The sequence below is a fragment of the Paralichthys olivaceus genome, chromosome 16, assembly GCF_024713975.1.
Source record: "Paralichthys olivaceus isolate ysfri-2021 chromosome 16, ASM2471397v2, whole genome shotgun sequence".
NCBI classification, from domain to species: Eukaryota; Metazoa; Chordata; class Actinopteri; order Pleuronectiformes; family Paralichthyidae; genus Paralichthys; species Paralichthys olivaceus.
Window position 1 is genome coordinate 23,022,081 of NC_091108.1, and position 20,000 is coordinate 23,042,080.

At 39.4% G+C, this 20,000-nt stretch overlaps 2 protein-coding genes across 18 annotated transcripts in view; both read left to right on the top strand.

Moving 5' to 3' along the window:
* The first annotated feature begins 1,235 nt into the window (after positions 1-1,235).
* On the top strand, positions 1,236-6,774 carry rab36 (RAB36, member RAS oncogene family). 4 transcript variants are annotated; one of them, XM_069511089.1, is made up of 11 exons: positions 1,236-1,389; positions 1,954-2,037; positions 3,453-3,544; positions 3,632-3,706; positions 3,880-3,981; positions 4,077-4,141; positions 4,219-4,270; positions 5,327-5,408; positions 5,488-5,578; positions 5,686-5,799; positions 5,897-6,774. In XM_069511089.1, the coding sequence occupies exons 2-11, from the start codon at positions 1,960-1,962 to the stop codon at positions 5,956-5,958; spliced, it is 813 nt and encodes a 270-aa protein (XP_069367190.1). In that variant the 5' UTR covers positions 1,236-1,389; positions 1,954-1,959; the 3' UTR covers positions 5,959-6,774. The 4 variants fall into 4 exon arrangements, with proteins under 4 accessions (XP_069367190.1, XP_069367192.1, XP_069367193.1 ...); XM_069511090.1 differs by lacking the exon at positions 1,236-1,389 and adding an exon at positions 1,651-1,855; XM_069511091.1 differs by lacking the exon at positions 3,632-3,706.
* Positions 6,775-7,150: 376 nt separating this feature from the next.
* Positions 7,151-20,000, top strand: part of depdc5 (DEP domain containing 5, GATOR1 subcomplex subunit) — a 33,030-nt gene continuing 20,180 nt past the window's right edge. For 4 of the 14 annotated variants that reach the window (XR_011238740.1, XR_011238741.1, XR_011238742.1 and 1 more), the window contains exons 1-30: positions 7,153-7,255; positions 7,830-7,897; positions 7,998-8,085; positions 8,196-8,242; positions 8,684-8,769; positions 8,853-8,936; positions 9,016-9,065; positions 9,256-9,325; positions 12,117-12,195; positions 12,330-12,391; positions 12,722-12,791; positions 12,872-12,944; positions 13,047-13,150; positions 13,246-13,320; positions 13,663-13,797; positions 13,898-13,959; positions 14,048-14,121; positions 14,217-14,286; positions 14,372-14,408; positions 14,493-14,613; positions 14,713-14,936; positions 15,090-15,290; positions 16,217-16,352; positions 16,451-16,539; positions 16,708-16,767; positions 17,480-17,515; positions 17,799-17,955; positions 18,704-18,864; positions 19,353-19,473; positions 19,628-19,795. Coding sequence is in view for 9 of the 14 variants with exons in the window: in XM_069511086.1 (XP_069367187.1) it covers positions 7,840-7,897; positions 7,998-8,085; positions 8,196-8,242; positions 8,684-8,769; positions 8,853-8,936; positions 9,016-9,065; positions 9,256-9,325; positions 12,117-12,195; positions 12,330-12,391; positions 12,722-12,791; positions 12,872-12,944; positions 13,047-13,150; positions 13,246-13,320; positions 13,663-13,797; positions 13,898-13,959; positions 14,048-14,121; positions 14,217-14,286; positions 14,372-14,408; positions 14,493-14,613; positions 14,713-14,936; positions 15,090-15,290; positions 16,217-16,352; positions 16,451-16,539; positions 16,708-16,767; positions 17,480-17,515; positions 17,799-17,955; positions 18,704-18,864; positions 19,353-19,473; positions 19,628-19,795 (2,798 nt within the window). In the remaining 5 variants the exon portion in view is untranslated. Of the gene's footprint in view, positions 7,256-7,829; positions 7,898-7,997; positions 8,086-8,195; positions 8,243-8,683; positions 8,770-8,852; positions 8,937-9,015; positions 9,066-9,255; positions 9,326-12,116; positions 12,196-12,329; positions 12,392-12,721; positions 12,792-12,871; positions 12,945-13,046; positions 13,151-13,245; positions 13,321-13,662; positions 13,798-13,897; positions 13,960-14,047; positions 14,122-14,216; positions 14,287-14,371; positions 14,409-14,492; positions 14,614-14,712; positions 14,937-15,089; positions 15,291-16,216; positions 16,419-16,450; positions 16,540-16,707; positions 16,768-17,479; positions 17,516-17,771; positions 17,956-18,703; positions 18,865-19,352; positions 19,474-19,627; positions 19,796-20,000 lie in introns of those variants that run through there. The other 10 variants (XM_069511081.1, XM_069511083.1, XM_020108341.2 and 7 more) reach the window with 7 other exon arrangements.

Consider the following 20,000-nt stretch of genomic DNA (forward strand, 5'->3'; position numbering starts at 1 on the left):
CAGTTTACTTGGAACCTCAGCAGAGGTGATATCAAACAAGTACTTGGTACCAGGTACAATCCAAAACTCAGGAAATACTTGTGTTTGTGAAGCACAACCATTCGAACATTTTGATTTCAATGTATCTAAAAAGATTAACTTTCACGGATGGAGAATCAAACCCAGTCTCCTATGTGACAGGCAGGGGAAACTCACTGCTATACTTGGGATATATATTATATATACCTTATAAAGGAGATGAATACTTTGTCCACCACAACATAAAAGGCAGACTAACAAAAATGATTATGTAGAAAAGAGAAAACACTGAACACATAAAACCAGCCCAATACGTTTATAAGTAGTGTTGCAGGGATTTGGTTATATGAAAGGCTCCGTAAAACCAATGCTTCAGAAAGTGTACATGTGTTTATTTCCATATCTTTTTTCACACTGTATGATTTGAAAAAAGCATCATGTTTACATAAATTATTATTGTAATCCTTTTTTTATAAATGGAGGCTATTAATTAGCTCTCTTAGACTCTGTCCAGGAGGATAATATTGTGTTATGATAATTTTGCTGTTAATGATTACATAAATAGCCTAAAAAGCATATTGCAAATATAATGATCAATTTTGCCATGGCACATTAATTTGTGCACTTTGTAGGCCTAATGTCACAGCCAAGGAGGAAAATGGCCCTTAAAAGTCTTAATTGTTCATGTTTTTAGACTGAGGAATTTGCTAACAAGGGGGACCTCTGCTGGTCACTTTCGACCATTTTATCACTATTCGGGAAGGAGGACACGATTGTTTTCTTAAATATTTAAAAAACGATCATTCAAATTGTACTTGCATATTCATTCACAATTTGCCTGAGATCTTAACAAGGTGCGCACTCCTGCAGACGTTACATTCATAGAGTTAGGGCAGGGGTATTTGCTTTCTAGATACAGTGGTAAAAGTGGGACTTTGGATATTATCATGCAGTGATAACGCCCAAGTGCCTAATACTGGTTTCAGTGTATATTTTTGAACCAGTGGCTTTCCTCAAAATGTCAATATTAATATTTGGTTGTTAGGTATTGGTAGTAGATATGAACCAACTGACAAAAAAGTAAGCATGACCATTATCTGTACCATCTCCACTATGGCTAAAACATGTATGTCTAGTGCGTGTGTGTGTGTGTGTGTGTGTGTGTGTGTGTGTGTGTGTGTGTGTGTGTGTGTGTGTGTGTGTGTGTGTGGACCCCCGTGCAATAAAAGCCCAATTATCACGTGACAAAGGCGCGATAGTATGGTCGTCATGGAAACGAGCTGCTCGTCTGACAACGTCTGGGCTCGCGACTGCAGCTAAAGCGACTGAGCCCAAGGAACCCAGGATTTATTGGACGTAGTTTCCTCTGCGGTGAGTAAAGATATCCACGGTGTGAGTGAATTGAGCGTCGTCGAGAAAAATAGGGATGCCTGCTAATAAATAAGAATAATAGCTTCTAGGGGTGGTTGTGTTATCGGCCTCATCATTACCAGTGTCACTGAAAACAAATTATGGCAGGACTTCCGTTCAGGCTATTCAGATTAAAATTAAGATTCACATTGCTGAATATGTAAGATCGTGCACATTTGTGTCCGACGGGGGTGAGGTGGTCAGTGGTGGGGTGGTGAAAGGAAAACATTTAATATATTAATAAAATTGCGAAAGGGTGATTATATTTATACATACCATTTTCAATTCACCTTTTATTTTGGAGGAAGTGATCTTGTACCATAGCCTTGTACTAGATAACTTCATGATGCTGCAGCTGGAAGAGCGTCTTTAGAAACTGTATAAGACCGAGCTGTGTTCCAGAATTCAACAGACAATACAGCGAAAGGTTTTTAAAAGACAAACCAGCAACTAAGTGCATTTTGAGAGGCCTTGGTATAACACAAATTTCAGTCCAGCTAACTGTTGTTACATATTCGCTCTCAGGTCGTCATGCAGGAGTACAGAAATGGAATAATGTCGTTCCCACCACCCATCAGCAGAGACAGGGCCATCTGGGAATTCCCAAAGGTAGAATCTTTGCTCCAGTTACATCCACATCCTGTCTGTAGTTAAAACGGTATAGGAGGTCCAGTCTGGAGGATGTTCAGTGTATTGGGAAAGTGTGACTTCTATACCTACACTAACTAACTCTGTCAGATTGTTAAATCAGATCACAGCGCAGGGTAATTACTGTGCATGCTGTTACAATCAGCGACCCAATCAAAGCCTCTGTCAGCATGTCCTTCTGCTCTCTGTCTTCATTAAAATTTTTTTACAGCAGTTTAGTTTGTTAGGAGGAATCCATGATGTTTGGTAATGCTGGTTCTCAGAGAAACTGTTATTCGCCTGAGAACCCTGCCACTATAGTCTGTAACAATTGTCATAATATATATATATATAAATATATATATACCTTCCATTGTTACTGACATATTAAAGTCTAAAATTGTAGATGCTGAAAGAGAATACTATTAGCAGGTCAAATTAATGCTTACGTCTGTTTTTGGGTGACATACAAATCCACCCACAGTGTTGTGTTCCTGAGTGTGAGAACCAGAAGTGAAGCAGTTTTTGAGGCATCTTAAGTGGTTTTCTTGTAACGATGTGAGTTAACCCAATTTATCCTAACCCAGTTACACTGTAACATTCCCATGTATGAATATAAAACAGGCACAACTTGTGGAACCATGTTAGGAAATAAATTGCTTTCCATAGGAACATAAAGTACTGACCAGTCACTTGTTCACTTCATTTGCATTGCTTCTCCAGCTGTTCATTACAAAATAAGTACCAGATGTTTTAGCCATAGTGGAGATGCACAAATATGGTCATGTTTATTTTTTGGTCAGTTGGTTCATAAATTCGGTCCAGACTGAAATTTCTCAACAACTAAATAAATAAAAATATAAAAAATACAACCATTTAACTATTGGATGCATTGTCAAGAAATCTAAAAAGACATTCTTGGGCCACAGAAAATTAATCTTCCAGACTGTGGTGATTTCTCGACTGTCCTTTAACACCACCTTAAGGTTCACATTCTTCATCTCAAATGGAAGTGTCGAAGTGGTGATTGCAGGGATCACCATTAAATCTAATACAGATCTGTGTTGCACAAAGGAGGGATGATTTCTGATGATTTTGTTGAATCCCTGAATTTAAATGTTGTTTAATGATAACTTTTCAATTATCCTTGAATATCTCAGTCTCTACCTGATGGATTTACACACAATTCTGTACAGATATTGATTAGTTTGATAACCAAGAGATTTGGTACAAACATGTCTCCTCAAGACAGATGGTTATACACTTTTCTTTGAGCGCCATCATCAGGTCAAACCTTTAGTTTTACCACTGAGTTGTTTGCATAGCAGAGCTATTTAGTGTTTTAATAACATGCATTAAATGACTTTGTGATCAGTAAATCATCCTGTTCTTTTCAGTGCTACACACCTGAGGCCTCTATGCAGCTGAAAAAAGACTGGGATGTTCAAGCTAAAGTAGCCTGTAAAGACAGAGCTGCCAGGCATCAGCCGTGAGTCTCCTGTATTGGTTTGATGCATCATTCTTATTTTTTCTCAATATCATATTTCAAAATCATGTGTCTCTTGTATTCTTCAAGGTGGGACAGACAGAAAATGTCAAAAGTGGTGGTTGTTGGAGACCTCAATGTGGGGAAGACCTGCCTCATTAATAGGTGCTAAATAGATATTTAGCCAGTTAAGACCTACATAATTATATTTTTTAGATCACAATATGAAAATAAGAAAACATATAATATAATTTAAATCATAATAAAATTGCATGATAAATGTGGTGGACAGCATGTGCAAAACATATATATATTTGACTTGGTTTTGCTGTTTTCAGGTTTTGCAAAAATGTATTTGAAAGAGACTACAAGGCCACTATAGGAGTAGACTTTGAAATTGAGAGGTTTGAAATATCTGGAATACCTTTCTCCCTTCAGATGTAAGTAGTTTGAATTCCCCTTTCATAGAGTATGTAACCTTAGAGTGCTTTTTGTTTTTGACATCCATATTTAACATACTTTTTTTTTTTTATAGATGGGATACAGCTGGGCAGGAAAAATTCAAATGTATAGCGTCTGCATACTACAGAGGCGCTCATGGTAAGACATTGCAGTATTAAGTTATATAAAAAAATAAGAAACTAATAATTCTGAAATGCATTGTTCATCTTTTTCAGTCATTATCACAGTCTTTGACATGGCAGACATTAAGTCCCTAGATCACACACGGTAGGTATGATTATAGCTTAATCTCTGGGCTTATTCTACTAGTGTAGGTCTATAACTAATTTTAAGTAGCTACATTTGATTTGTTGACAACTTTTATATAAAATTGGCGGCCAGTAGTGATGAACCTAGTACAAATTTGGACAGGTACACATTTTTGTCCTTCAGGTTCGGAGCTGTAGCACATTCAGTTTGAAATAACTTTAATAATATATAAGAATTTTTTTTATTTTTTTTATTTCACATCTGAATCATCCAAATCTGCTGTAGCTTTTGGTCCAGTGTATCAAAGTTTTGTGTTTCCTACTCCCTGAGTTGCCAAAAATTCAGTTTAATTAGCCATGGAAAACACAAGCAATTCACATAGTATAGAAGAAAGAACTGAGCTTCAGCTACAGAAAAACCTGTTCCTACTTTCTGAGCCTCTCTCTAATTATATTACACTGCTCAAAGCTAAATTACATTGAGCAGTTTTTTAATTGTAAATTTGAACCATAAAATAATTAAAGTTGCAATCAAACCACACGCAATAATGTCTCTGTGTAAAGCTCTATCTGTGTGTGTGAAAAAAATCACGACTTCACTTATTTCCACTTATATTGGAGCTTTCAACTGCATCTCATGTGGCAACACATCAGTCAGGAGAAGGTTTCATCATATGTAGCAGTAATCTTGCTACTTAGAGAGAAGATGTGACAAAAAAAGCTACAGTAAAAATGTATCACCTCACTAAAGTACCTGCAAGAATTGTAAATATCCAGTTAGAATTTCTTGTATAGGTCAGGAGGCTGATAATCAGGTTAATGTTACATTTCACTTAATTCAACCATCAGTCATTTAAACAGCTGAACAACCTGGAGAGAGTTAAAAAGTTTCATTAGCTTGCCAAAAGATTTTGCACAGTTTTTGTTAATCATTGTCTGCACTGCAGTATATGTAATTTAAAAAAATAGCAATTAATTTTGTTAAGGGTAACTGTAGAAAACTCATACAAACAGTAAAACTGCAACAACTGCAAGACCTTGTTGCAGTGTAAGATAATGTTAAGTTGTTTTTCAGCCAATGGTTACAGGAGGCCATGAGAGAAAATGAGCCCGACACATGTCTTATCTTCTTGGTTGGCACTAAGAATGACCTGCTGGTGAGTATATTTTATATTACATTTAAGTTTTGCAGATTCAAAATTTTTCTTTCTAATACCCAATTTTCTTGTTTTTCAGCCCCCAGAAGAAAGAGAGAGAACAGAGAAAGATGCCATTAGACTAGCCACAGAAATGCATGCAGAGTTTTGGGCTGTTTCGGCTAAAACAGGTATAATCAAGAGCTGACACTTCAGTTGTTGTTGTATGGTACTTTGAAGTGCATCCAAGAACAGCAGAAAGCCACTGTAAGAACCTTTGCTCTTTTCTGATACTCAGGGGAGAATGTACAGGGGTTTTTCTTCAGGGTGGCAGCTTTGTCTTTTGAGAAGTGCATACTGAAGGACATGGAGACTGGGATCCCTGCTAGCATCGGACGAGGAGACGGTATCAGTAAGTAATGACTCTTAACTTCCAACAAGCAGAGATGAATATTATAATGTCTTGAGGGTATCTCAATATTTTTCTTAATTTTTTTTTTTTATGACAGTGTCAGATTATGCAAAACTGGACGAGGCCACATCCCAAGACACTAAGAAAGGCTGCTGCTGATGAAAAGAGGGACTGAGAAATGTTAAAGAGAGCAAAACCAGGCAAAAGCTGTGTTCTGATTTTTAGCTGCAGTCGTCAAAATGACAAACCATTGGCCAGACTGAAATGTGCCTTAGTTCTGTTTTCAAAATAGAACTTAACAAAACAGTCATGTACTCTGACGTTTGCAGAGGGTTTGATTTGTGTGCATTCTTAGAAGTCATTGTATGAATGTATTTGGACTGAAACCGCCATTAATGGATTATTTTGGTTGATATTAAACATTATGAATTTGATTCTTTTCATAGCATAAAAGTCCAAAATATGTTTAGTGGAACAAAATGTTTAGACCTTGAGAAGCTTTCCATACAATTGTTATAACCAATATTTGATTCTGATCATGTTGTATTGTTCAGTTCTGCAATGTTTGGAACAAATTCTATTGCGTACATCATTTAAGATGTAGACAGTATTGCCTAGGCAGATAGCATGAGGGACATAAGGCCAACGTCATCCCTGGTCAAACCGTTGAATGGTCACCTATAGCAGTGGTCCTATAGGATTGTCTTTATGACTGTAGTATATATATAGTTGCCTATTGTTGTGGAATATGGTCTCATCCACTATTATAGGTTGTACCCTGATAATTTTAGAGGGTTGAAATCCGAGAGGAGCTAAAACAAATGTTCATGTTTCCTGTCAAGTAATAAAAGTGTAGATGAGTCTGCTACAAACACATCTTGATATAATGGACAGCTGATGTAAGCAACTGTGCATTTATAAGACCAGTATTTTGTCAAAGCCCACCATTATTTAATAAAGCAGTTTATAAGCCGATTGGACTCTTCTGTCTGGATAATATTTTAGATTATTAGGAATGAGTTTGCAAAAACATACGGACTCAGGCTTGGTTTTACGTGATGCATTGGTCCAGACCTCTAAACCAGAGTGATTACACACAATAAGCATCATCATATGTTAAATTTCAACTCGAAAATAACACTGTCAGAACAGCATTTATTTTGATATTGTATATATGTAAAATATGTTTAATATGTTCACATATGTATACATATATATTAGTAATTTCGGGTAATTTCAGTGTATGCTGGGTTATAAGTAACAAAAACAAAACATGCAGTTGAATCCGCCAAAAGAAGCGAGGGTGGAAATGAGCGGAGTGAGTCCTCTTGCTTCGCCAAGATACTCTTTGAAAAGACGCACACCAATCACGTCACATTTCCGTCGTTCAGGAGGAAGTAATAACACTTGGCAACTGTTAGCCAGCATACCGCCTTGTATTCCCACGCTATAAACGGTAGTTCGATCTTATTTCGCCATATTGGTGTATTTTTCAATGCAAGCATTTATTTGTGTCGCTATCTGTCGATATGTTTAGTTGACTTGGTCCCCTGGCTGTAAGTTGTCTCAAATTAGCCACATGCTAGGCTTGTAAACGTCAACATCCAGTGGCAGGTCGAGCTGTTGACGAGAGACTGTTCAGCTATTGTTGACTGGTATATGTGTTCACTGGCTCTACCAAGTCTGTCTTCGTCCATTAAATACTTACGAATAATTATATAGTATTTACACATGTCGTGAATTTCTCAGAGCTACAGTCTGTCAGGCAGCTCATCCCTGTTCAGATTTATTGTATCGTGGATATTTTGGTGTCAGCAACTTTAGTTGAAACAAATCAATACTTTCCAATGACAAAGCGTCTTACCAACTCCACTGTAAGACTGAAAGCAAAGCAAATCAAATGTATACCACGGAGTTACAACGCTACATGTAGTAATTTAGTAATATCGGGACAATAAACTAATTTATTAAGTATATACATACCATGGCTGGTGTTAGTTTGAGAAGTCAGACATGTTTGTGTTCCTCAGGAGCTTTATCATGAAGACCAACAAGTCATATAAGCTCGTGCTGCACAAGAAAGGTTTTGCTGGAAGTGGTAAGTGGTAATTTTCCCTACTATTAAATTAATCTTTTCTTTTTGAAAGATTTATATAAGGATTGTATTCATTCTTCTCATATTGTTTCTCTCTGAGAAGATGATGAGTTGGTTGTCAACTCAAAAGTTTTCCCTCAAGTCAGTCTTGGGGATATAATTGAGATTGCGCACCCCACAGATGAATACAGGTGAGCTTGCATGATGTATTGAGTTGTGTATACACACAACAGGCATGTTTCAGCCTACTTATGCTTCCATCACTGAGTCTTAGTAAACTTGGTTATTTTGAATCTTCCAGTCCTCTCCTGCTGCAAGTGAAGAGCCTTAAAGAGGATCTACAGAAAGGTAACTAATCTAACTCTATGTAAGAACATGTCTGCCATATTTCAGGAACTAGATTAGGATATTTCGAGTTAAACTAAGGATCTTTGGGTCCCTACAGACAACTGGTTGTTGCTGCAACAATAGAGCTGCAGAAAAAGCAGTCCAGTACAACAGCCCTACAGCTCATCCTGCCTTTGTGACACTGATGTACAGTGGTTCTTTGTGGCTAGAGATGTGCACTCAACCCTGTGGTCATTTTGAGACTGTAGTTGGTATTGATACTGTTTTTGTCGCATTAAATAGTAGTGTGTTTGTGTTATTTTGTTCACACCCACTCAAAATACAGTAATTGGATAACCATACAATTACTATAACTGTTTGATATTGTAACTGGAAAATGTAAAGGTTTTTGATTGTTGCCTTACCTGTTCAGCACCTATGATGGATATTTTATTTATTCAGAGACAATCAGTGTGGACCAGGCTGTAGCACAAGCCTTCAAACTCCGTGCATACCAGGATGTCATTGTAAACATTGTCGACCCAAAGGTACGTTTACTCTATGAGAACTCTGCAGCTCCTCCACAGGTCAGTTACTGTAAAGAGAATATCAAATAGTTGTGTCTGTGCAGGATGTAACACTAGACTTGGTGGAGCTGACTTTCAAGGACCAGTACATTGGCAGAGGAGATATGTGGAGACTAAAGAAGAGCCTGGTAGGGCATGTAAAAGTGTACATATCTGGCTAATGTGTGATAGCAAATGAGGATATAACTGTTTATATCTTTACGACAGGTCACCACATGTGCTTATGTGACACAGAAAGTGGAATTTGCAGGAATCAGGTATTAAACATACTCATATATACTCCTTTTACATAAATACATTCAGTAGGAATTGAATATAGAATCAATTTGAGTGTAAACAAAAAGAGTGGAAATGTATGCAGATAAGACATTTAAGGTGTTCCATCTCAATCTTCCCTTTAACCTTTTTCTCTATTATCATGTAACATGCATGTTTTTGATTCTTTAGAGCCCAGGCCAGTGAACTCTGGGTAAAAGGAGAGAAAGTGACCTGTGGTTACATCAGTGAAGACACCAGGGTAAGAGTCTCAATAATAAACGGTTTTGAAGGCAGATACTGATGTTCTTGATTATACATAATTGATTACTAATACTGAGCATTCAAAATGTTTTGATTTGGCCTTTTCATACAACAAGAAGTTGGAACTTACTCAGTATTAGGGCTGCCACAGTGAGGAATTATTTCCAATCATAATAAACTCATAACAACAGTGGTATTACAGATTACAACAGACATTTTAGAGGAAAAAAACATGTTGGTCCAGGATCTGTAGATCACTTACTGAGATCTTTATTGTTTCTGCCGAGGGCTGTTTTCCATTAATTGAACAATTATAACTCACTTACATAAGTCACCACAGTCTTTACCTTGAATGATGCCCTCATTTCCCCTCTCATATCTTTGAGACCATATATCAACAAAGTCATGTGACTGACCTTAGGAGTCTGGGCTCGCCACCCATAAAGCACCCCGGTGAGCATGCCTGAACGCCTCAGCCCGTTCTGAGTGACAAGAGATAGTGACGGTCATCATTCGGTCTCATAGATCCATAGTTCCATGTTCCATGTGTGGCTGTGGCTGAGGGGTAGAGCGGTCATCCTCCAACCAGAAGGTCGGAAGTTCGATCCCCAGTCTTCCCATCTGCATGCCAAAGTGTCCTTGGGCAAGATACTGAACCCCAAACCGCCCAATAGAACAACTAGCTATAGAAGCACTGTATGGGTGAATGGAAAACTGTAGTGTAAAGCGCTTTGAGTGGTCATCAAGACTAGGAAAGCTATATAAATACAACCATTTAGTTATAGTCATAACTTATGATCTATTTCGACCTCACTCAGACCGTCACCCAGTGGCGGTTTGTCAATAGTGGGCGTACGGCAAAGTAAATTTGGCCAATCAACAGGGCGGTACACACGAAACAGCATAGCAGCCGCCAAATTCGGTACAATCTCTTCTCCAACCTCCATTCGAGAGGAGAACTTTGGTTGAAAAAGTCAGAGTTGTCTGCACCAACCAAATCTGCCTCTGTGACATCATGGCAGATGATATAGCTGCACCAATGTCCCTTGTAAGTTGGGAATGAGTGACAAAGGCAGTCTATCACGCTTATGCTGTCCTGGTCCTCAGCAGATTTCCTAAGAGTGCATTGCCCAAACGGGCTGCTTGTGTGGCTGCATTATAAGTCCGACACAGCAGTCATTCCGACTTATCACATTCTTTCAGTGGACAGCTCTGGACCCTGAGGCGTTAAGGCTTAGACTCTCAAAAAGGGAATTTTGAGCATAGAGAGAGAGACTAAACCACATTCTCCTCCTGATAGGAGGGTAACATTAGATTACATTTCATTTAGCTGACGCATTTATTCAAAGCAGCTTACAAGAAGTGCATCAACCATGAGGGAACAAACTCAGAAAAACAAGAATCAAGTAAGTACAATTTGCTTAAAAAAAGCCAAACTACAAAGTCTGATCATGTAAGTGCCATATAAGTGCAACTATATATATATATATATTATATTTTTAGGGGAGAATTGGTTATTAGACATCATCTTCGTCACCAAGGTGTAGTCGGAAGAGATGTGTCTTAAGTACTATTTTTTTTAAATGGATGCAGGCAGCCACTGGTAACCTGTGAAGGGAGCGGATGCCCAGAGTAGTGTGAGTGAGTTTAGGTAAGTTAAAGACCAGTCGAGCTGCTGCAATCTGGATGAGCTGCAGCGGTCGGATAGCACTAGCGGGTACACCAGCAAGGAGGGAGTAGCAGTAGTCTAGGCATGAGATGATCAGAGCCTGGACAGCAGCTATGGATAGGAACTAATAAACAGGATGCTCACAGCTGGCCACAATGGTGAAATAAATGTAATTCATCTGAAAAAAACCACTGTTGCCTGCAATGAAGGGAGGAGAGAACAAAAGCCCAGCCACTGCGAACAGGGTTTGAGGGAAATAAAATTAGCTGACTGTATTTTATGCAGTGAAAACAAGTAAACAAGTTTTTATCCAGGGTGAAAAAACTAAACAAGAGAGCACAGAGGTGAAAAGGGGAAACTACCTGGGTTCAAATTCTGTTTTTGGGACAAATAAAATGAAAGGTTAAATCAAAACTCACCTCTACTCCTTACTGTGCGCAAACACTTGAGGGGGGGTTAAAGAAACTATATCTATTCTATATCTCTTCATAAATTGCCTTAAGGAAGAGAATTTAGCAATCAAGTTTCCAAACTTTGAATTTAACTTACTCCTGTAAGAGAAAAACTGTATGGAAACAAACAGCGTGAGATAAAAAACACTTAAACGAGGCTGCAAGCAAGAGTAGTTAATACATGGTGAAAAAAATTCAGCTGCCTGAAACAAAAGAGCAGATATTTAAAACCCTCTGACTCTCTCTTAGAAAGGCGGAAAACCACATTACATTCTCAGGGACACAAGGCACATGCACAAAAGTGACAGATTAATAAAAGTGGAGTCCCAAATATATACCACTTACCTGTAGGTCTCGGATGAGGCGAGTGAAACAAAGAGGAGGTGTGCTCAACGGGGAGCTTTATGGGCGGCAAGCCCAGCCTCCTAAGGTCAGTCACATGATTTTGTTGAAATATGGTCTTGAGGATAGGGAGATGAGGGACTCATTCAAGGTAAAGGCTGTGGTGACTGAGGTCGAAATAGGTCTTTAATTAGCACCACTGTTTACTAATGGGAAATGGATGTGAAGTGATCGAGCAAGCAGAGCTCTATATGCTTCAAAAACTGGCTTTTATTTCTGCTACAATGACTGATTTCTCTGAAATCTCTTGTGATCCTATGACACAGGTGGTGTTCAGATCCACATCTGCAATGGTGTACATCTTCATCCAGATGAGCTGTGAGATGTGGGACTTTGACATCTATGGTTAGTTAAACCTCTCTGATTGGTTCTTCACACTTTCTGAGCTGATATTGTCTGAATATATTAGTTTTTTATTGAGATACAGGTTCTCATGTAGCTCTGAAGGAAATGTTCTTATTTGAATGTGTCTGTCTCAGGTGATCTATACTTTGAGAAGGCTGTAAATGGTTTCCTATCTGACCTTTTTGCCAAGTGGAAGGTTTGTGATCTCCTTTTATTTGTCTTCGCAATTCTTAAAGGTTCAGTGTGTAAGATTTAGGTGAAAGGGATCTATCGGCAGAAATTGAATATAAAATAATCCTAGTGATGTTTTCACTAGTGTGTTTCATCTAAATTGTATGTTTGTTTGTTTTTTTACCCTAGAATGGGCCCATTACATTTAATCACTTGTTAGGGTTATGTGAGGAGTATTCAGCTGCGACATCCAACCTTATCACTAGATACTACACACTGAATCTTTAAACATTTTTGTTATATTTTATTGTTCAAGTTATTATGATTAACAAAGCAATGTTTAATTTTAATATAGGAGAAGAATTGTAGCCATGAGGTGACAGTTGTTCTTTTCTCACGAACATTCTACAATGCTAAAAGTATAGGTGAGTCTTCTTTCTTTATCACCACAATGAGGCGTGATGATGTGGGGATGTTCATTTATCTGAGTTATCATGTTGCTCAGATGAATTTCCAGAGATTTTGAGAGGCTCCATCAGACAGGATCATGAGGGACAATTTTATGAAGACTTCTATAGGTAGGCATACTACCACAGTACTATCAGCTATGAATTAGAGATCAATAGAATTACAGACTATACAAAGTAACTTATGATGACAAATAACTGTTTTGTGGTCAGGGTCGTGGCTCAGAATGAGAGGCGGGATGAGTGGACCTCTTTACTGGTCACGATCAAGAAGCTTTTCATCCAGTACTCTGTCCTGGTGCGACTGAAAGAAGCAGGTAGTGAGTGAGTGGAGCATGTGGCTGAATAATGGATCTTTGGATAAGGTGCCTGTTACAGCTGAAACCGTGTGTTTTTTTTACTCTCATGCCAGATGATTTTCCTGTGGGTTATAACTCAACTGCTGCTCAGGGAAACTACCTGGAGGCCATTAACTTGTCCTTCAACGGTACGTCCTCTTATCCTTGTAGAACTGTGATCAAGTATATTTAGGAACCTGGTTAGGAAAAGATTAGTTGATATCATAGTTAAGACTTTTAGGATTTGTTGTAATCATTTTGCAAATATACTAAGCACAATTTTTTTGAACATATTTAGATCAGCATGGATAGTCAGCATGAAACGTCCTTTGTTTCAATTCACACTTTTCACTTTGGCCTGACCTTTCTGTTCATTGGTAACAGGTGCACTTATTACAAGTAAAAACCTGTTCCAGTCAGGAGAAATGTCTTTCACTCATTATTAACTAGACTAGAAAATCAATAGCTGAGAGTTTTCATGTCTCCAACAGTATTTGACAAGCACTATATCAACCGAAACTTTGACCGCACCGGACAAATGTCAGTTGTTATTACACCTGGGGTAGGAGTGTTTGAAGTGGACCGTCTACTGATGATTCTCACCAAACAGAGAATGATTGACAATGGTGAGTGTGATGATCCGAACACTTGTCCAACACAGAGCACTAAAGGACCATCATATGAATTTATATTGTGTTGTTGACAGACTGACTTTTCCCTCTTTAGGTATTGGGGTAGACTTGGTGTGTATGGGGGAGCAGCCATTGCACGCAGTACCATTGTTCAAGGTAACATATCGACAGTATCAGTCTCAGTGTTTGCATCAGGACTAATACTGTACCTGTTTGTCACTGTACATTGTCATTTCCTCTGTAGCTGCACAATAGGATGACCTCTGGAGACTCTCGTGTGGGAGATGACTACAACCTGCCCCACTGGATCAACCACAGGCAAGACATGACAATACACACCATTGCACATGTTATGCAAAGGTGAGATCAACTTATATTTATCTTCTTTTGTTCTTATTTTTCCCTGCTCCCAGCTTCTACACATCCAAAAGTCTGAACTCTTGTAGCTCCTTCACCCCTAGAATCAAACTGGCTGGTTGTAAGGTACCTTCACATTTTGCAACAGTTAAAAAATTCAGAAAAGGTTTTCTGCATGTTTCAATATCATTCAAATTATGAATATTTCTAGATTCATGCTGAAAAATTCAAGAGCAGCAAAGACCACAGTGAGTTGTGATTGTTTATCTCTCTGACATCGTTTTAATTTCTTGAAGCATGGATTTGATAATGATTTCATCTTGCTCTTTCAGCTCTCTGTGCTCCAAAGGACTCTGATAACAGCCTGCCTATACAGGTCGACTATGATGCCTATGACGCTCTGGTCTTCAGACTTCCTGGTCCTTCGCGAATTCAGAGAAGTACCAACTTCAGGTGTCTAAATTTCCTTCCATTAGACACAGTGGAGATAGTTAGATTTTCTATTGAGGTTTGAGTCCTATCTAATAGTAATAATGACAATGTGTCTTTCAGGTTGGGTCGAGACAAAGAGATGAGTGGGAGGAAGAGCTGGGGCTCCGTGGACGTCAGTGCAGGGATAGGGACATCCCCTCCCATACGCTCTGGGGGTCCTGAAGAAAAGCGTAGCCTGGCCTCTGATGATAGTCTGGGCCCAGTGTCCAACATGTTGCTGATACCTCGCATGCCTCCTGCCCAATATGAAGTCAGCAGTTCTCTCGGATACACAAGCACCAGGGGTAACAATTCCAGGGTTTAGTCTAACCCTAAAACCTTGTTACTGATTATTGCAGCTAGATTAGTTTAGTATACTTGATGTGTTATAGTGAGCTCCATCTTTTACCTCCCTTAATCCCAGTTATGTTGTGCTGTGTTGTTAATCGGTGGTTCAGAGTTGTTGGAGAAGATGATGGACTCTCAGCGAGACTCCAGTGCCCCGGGCAGGTTCACAGTGGGAAGTGCGGAGTCGACGCTGCACATCCGTCCAGGAGGTTACACTCCACAAAGGGCTCTGATTAACCCCTTCACACCATCCAGGATGCCCATGAAGCTCACGTCTAACCGCCGTCGCTGGATGCACACTTTCCCTGTTGGTGAGGTGACACAGAGTCCTGCACACACACAGTGCCTCTGAGAATTTATGGGAGCAAGCTTATTTTAGTAGATTGCTTATTTCGACTACTTGTATGACTACAACAATTTCAACAATTTCCCAACTGGGATCAGTAAAGTTCATGTACATCATACCACCTTTCCTCAAACATTTACAGGGGAGTCTGTAGTTTGTGGCTAATTCAACCTTAATTTATGATTTATTGAGTAGATAACAATAGTCACATTTTTAATGTGCCTGTTAGTCTGGTAGATATAAGGTAAGGTATAATAAATTGCCTCACGTGATATCACCTTGAGTTTTGGCTGGGTCTGAAGACTACACATTTGTAGTTTAGTGGTGTGGAGATAGAAAAAGGTAGTCTACCAGAGATTTCTGTTTTGCTCTTCCTCAGTTTCAGGCTACATGCACCCTTATTGGAACAAAAGTCTCTAGTGAACTGTCGGAGGTCAGATTGCTTTGTAGGTAATATTAGATCATTAGGTTTGGCCAGGAAAAAGAATGCATGGCAAAAATATGTTGTTTGTTTTTTAAACTCGAGCTCTAATTGTGATCTCGACAGTCACTGTATGTCATGAAAAGTGCCAATTGTGTGTTCTATTCAATAGACAATCACACAGTGAAACACAATGAAAATTGGGCAAAATAGCATAATATCATAGCCTTGAATTGTTCATTTCTTTTAGCTGTGATATTTTGTCATTGTACCGGGGTGTCTATAGATAACTGCTGTGTATGAATAGATTCTTAAACTGTGTTAATTATCTGTTGTTTCTAAATGGTTCTCATTCATTATCTTGCATGCAGAAGAGTATTTTTTTCACACCCATGTGTGTATGTGTGCGATGCTGACATCGCTGACATCCATCTAAGCAGCTTATTGTATGTGCCACTTTTGCTCTTCAGGTCCTTCTGGAGAGGCCATCCAGATCCATCACCAGACCAGACAAAACATGGCTGAACTGCAGGGCAGCCAGCAGAGAGATCCTGCCCACACGTCTGCCGAACTGCTGGAGCTGGCTTATCACGAGGCCACTGGAAGGTGACACACCTACCGCAAGGAATAATGTTTCTCTTTTAAACATTGTTCGCAGCAACACATAGTAAGGTGAATGCTTGTTATTTGTATGTTAATTTTAGGCGAATAACATCTAGACAAGCAGGAGAGGGCCTTTACATTGGTGGAGGGACGGATGAGTTCACTGGAAGCCCAGGGAGCAACAACAGTGGTGATATATCTCGTCAAACAATTGAACACATATGCTTGGGAATTGGGATAAGTGGTCGCTACTCCTTTTTTTTTTTTTACAGTGCATCAATGAATAAACAATGAAAATAGTCATTGTTATAAAAATTTTAACTTTACGGCTTTTGCTTTAATCCTAATCTCTGCACAGGAACTCTGACTAACCATGGTTCCTCCTTTGAAGACTTTTCCCTCGTCAGTGCTGATCCAAGTGAGTCTATGTTGCCTTCACAAAAACAAAGACATGTCAATTGATAAGTGGCAAACATTGTCATGTAGCTGAACATCAGGATGGGGCTGATATTCTTTATCACCAAATGCATGATGGAAATAAACCTTCAGAGGTGTCTTTTACCTGTGAGGGCTTATTCAGCTTCAGCAGGCAGGTTGCTCCAGTGAGTGTCTGTCTCCAGGGGTCGCAGGTATAACCAACTCTTACAGGTCATGTGATTTGGGGTTACCCTCCTCTTCTCCCTCTTTATCCTCTCTTTGTCTACTGGAATATTTTCTCTCTTTTTTTTCCGGGCCTCTTCCTGTTGATCAGTTACTTGATTCATCAGATTAAATTTTACCTGGTCTTCAAATCCCCCTAATTAACTGACCTACACCAAGACCTGTCTGCATTCAAGAAGCCTTGTGTGTAAATCTCTCTTCTGCATGGTGGTGTGTGTAGTGCATATTTTGCTTGATATGACTGTAATTGGGTGCTTCTGTAAAACAAATCTCTCTCTTTCACACAGTATGTTGAATCGAGAGTTTGCTCGCGATCTGAATGTTTGCATGATGTCTGCTTAAATTCACTCTAGTCACATTAAAGTTAACACTTCTGATGAGCTCAGGACACATTTTCCACTGCTTCTGAGTGATCACAGACTGTCACAAGGCCATAATCTGCATGATTGATCACTGCTCCACAACTACAGGCTCCTCAGGAATCATCAGCAGGGGAGATGAGGCCAGTAAGAATAACACTATACTTGTTTTTTCTTCCCCTCTCTTTTACTTTCTTTTTTATGTCATGTTGTGTCCTCCTTTTCACTCCTTTCCATCCTCATGTCATCATCCTTTCTACTCCTTTCTTCTCATCACTCTACTGTGCTTCCCTGCCCCACCCCCTCCCCACACACATGTACCGCTCCACTCTGGGTACATGCATTTGTCTTTGCTGTGGGGTTTTTTTGTTTGTGCGTATGCATGGCGTGGGTGCTCCTGAAGCCCTGCTGCTGTCTGCACCCCCGACAGTGCCCAGCTTCTGCTGCACAGTAGGGGTGGATTGGAAGTCTCTGACCACACCAGCCTGCCTGCCCCTCACCACGGATTACTTCCCTGACCGCCAGGCACTACAGAACGACTACACCGAGGGCTGCTACGACCTGCTGCCGCACAGTGACCTGGAGAGGTAGACATCATCATGTCATCTGAGTAAAACAGTCTGTAGCTTTATGCTGCAACTGGCTAGCACATTTAATATCTTTTTAGAAATGCAGATGCTCTTCACATGCTTACTTTAACTATTTATGGGCATTCTACTTCTGTGTTTTAGGGTATTTCATCGACATTTTCTTATTCAAATTCTTGGTTTTTATTTTTTATTTTTATTATGTATTCTAGGTTTTTATTATTTTTTCTTTTAATATGTCTTTTTGTGTTTTTATTTTCTAATATGTCTTTTTATTATGTCATTAGTGTACCTGCTGCTATGACAACTTAATTTCCCCCATGGGGGATTAATAAAGTCATCTATCTATCTATCTATACTCAAGGAAGTAATTTCCCTTCAAGGCCCCCCTCGTGTATTTTTTTCTTGGGAGCAGCAGTAAGTGGTGGAGAGTGAGCTTTCTTCTGCCCTGTACTTTTCATCCTAGGCAACACAGCCTGGAATTAAAAAAAAAAAAGGATTTAGTCATGTTTCTGTTTGTTGTTAATATTTTCCAAAGATCACACGTGAATTGAGGACCAGTAAATGGCTGTTCCTAATATTATAATACAATTTCTGGACATTGGAAAAATAACATGAGCATTACAAAAACCTCACCTTAAGTTTTGCAATTACTGCCAATCAAAACCTCACATCATGCAAATATGAGTCTCTCTTGACCAACATCAAATAAATACCCCGTGTTTTCATATTTCTGTCTCTCCCCCAGGCGAGAGGATGAATCTCCAGTGATGAGTGCATCTCAGGTATTCGAGGAGTTTATCTGTCAGAGGTTGATGCAAGGCTACCAGATCATTGTCCAGTCCAATTATCGAAAGCCACAGCCTGCGGTAGCCATGCCTCTTGGCAGCAGCCCTCTTTACTCCAGAGGTACGGTTTCTGTACATACTATACTACATATTTCTTCAAAGTCCCTTTCATTATTTGTTGTGTCCATTGCTTGAAAATCTTTTCATTTCCATATTTCAGGTGTTGGATTTGTTCACATTTCATCAGATACAATTCCCCTCTAAACCTCTCATTATTTAGATAACTGCCTCAGGTGCAAACAGATCAATTTGTTTTGCAGTAATTCATCAAAAAAGCAAAGAAATGTGTAACAACTTAGTCAGGATAGATACTGACCCAAAGAGGTTAAATACCTGAGGCTGAAAGCTGCCAAAAGTCAGTTGGAACTGAAGAGGCCTCTTGTATTAGAGGATGAAACGTCTTCAAGTAACACAAGTCCAATTGCCTATGTCTACTTCTACAACTCCTGTAAAAAACACTTTCCCAACTTTAACAGCAAGCTCAACTATTCAGATGACATGGATATTTGTAATGAGTGGAAGAGAAAGTAGCTCTTCTTTTGTTTTCAGGGCTGGTGTCTCTGCGTCGGGCGGAGGAGGAGGAGACAGTGTACTGGCTCAGTATGGGCCGGACCTTCCATAAAGTTTGTCTCAAAGACAAAATAATCACTGTTACTCGCTACTTGCCAAAGTAAGGCCCTGATAATGTCTAACACACATTCATGCCATGTGCAACCTCTAATGTGTCTATGAAATCTTAGTGTCCAAAAGAGTTTCATAATGTGTGTGAGCGTGTCTGCATGTTTCTTCATGCATGCATACTTATGTACGTGTGTGTGTTTTAGGTACCCGTACGAGTCAGCTCAGATCCAGTACAGTTACAGCCTGTGTCCTCCACACTCTGATGCTCAGTTTGTCTCCTGCTGGGTGGAGTTTTGCCACGAGAGACTGGAGGAATACAAATGGAACTATCTGGACCAGTACATTTGCTCTGCTGGCTCAGAGGACTTCAGGTCCACACACACACACACACACACACACACACACACACACACACACACACACACACACATGCATGCATGCATTTACACACTTAACTAGAAAATCTCTCCTGCCGAGACATTTTGAATGGGTGCCTTGTGCTCGTTGCTGCCGCTCGCACGGAGAGACACATATTATCCAGGTTTAAATGAAATCCAATTTCAGAGAGACATTTCC

Coding starts and splice junctions, on each gene's coding strand:
- rab36 (XM_069511089.1), top strand. CDS start 1,960: ATGCAGGAGTACAGAAATGGAATAATGTCGTTCCCACCACCCATCAGC. Junction 3,707..3,879: donor AAGACCTGCCTCATTAATAG/GTGCTAAATAGA, acceptor TGCTGTTTTCAG/GTTTTGCAAAAATGTATTTG. Junction 5,579..5,685: donor GGCTGTTTCGGCTAAAACAG/GTATAATCAAGA, acceptor TCTGATACTCAG/GGGAGAATGTACAGGGGTTT.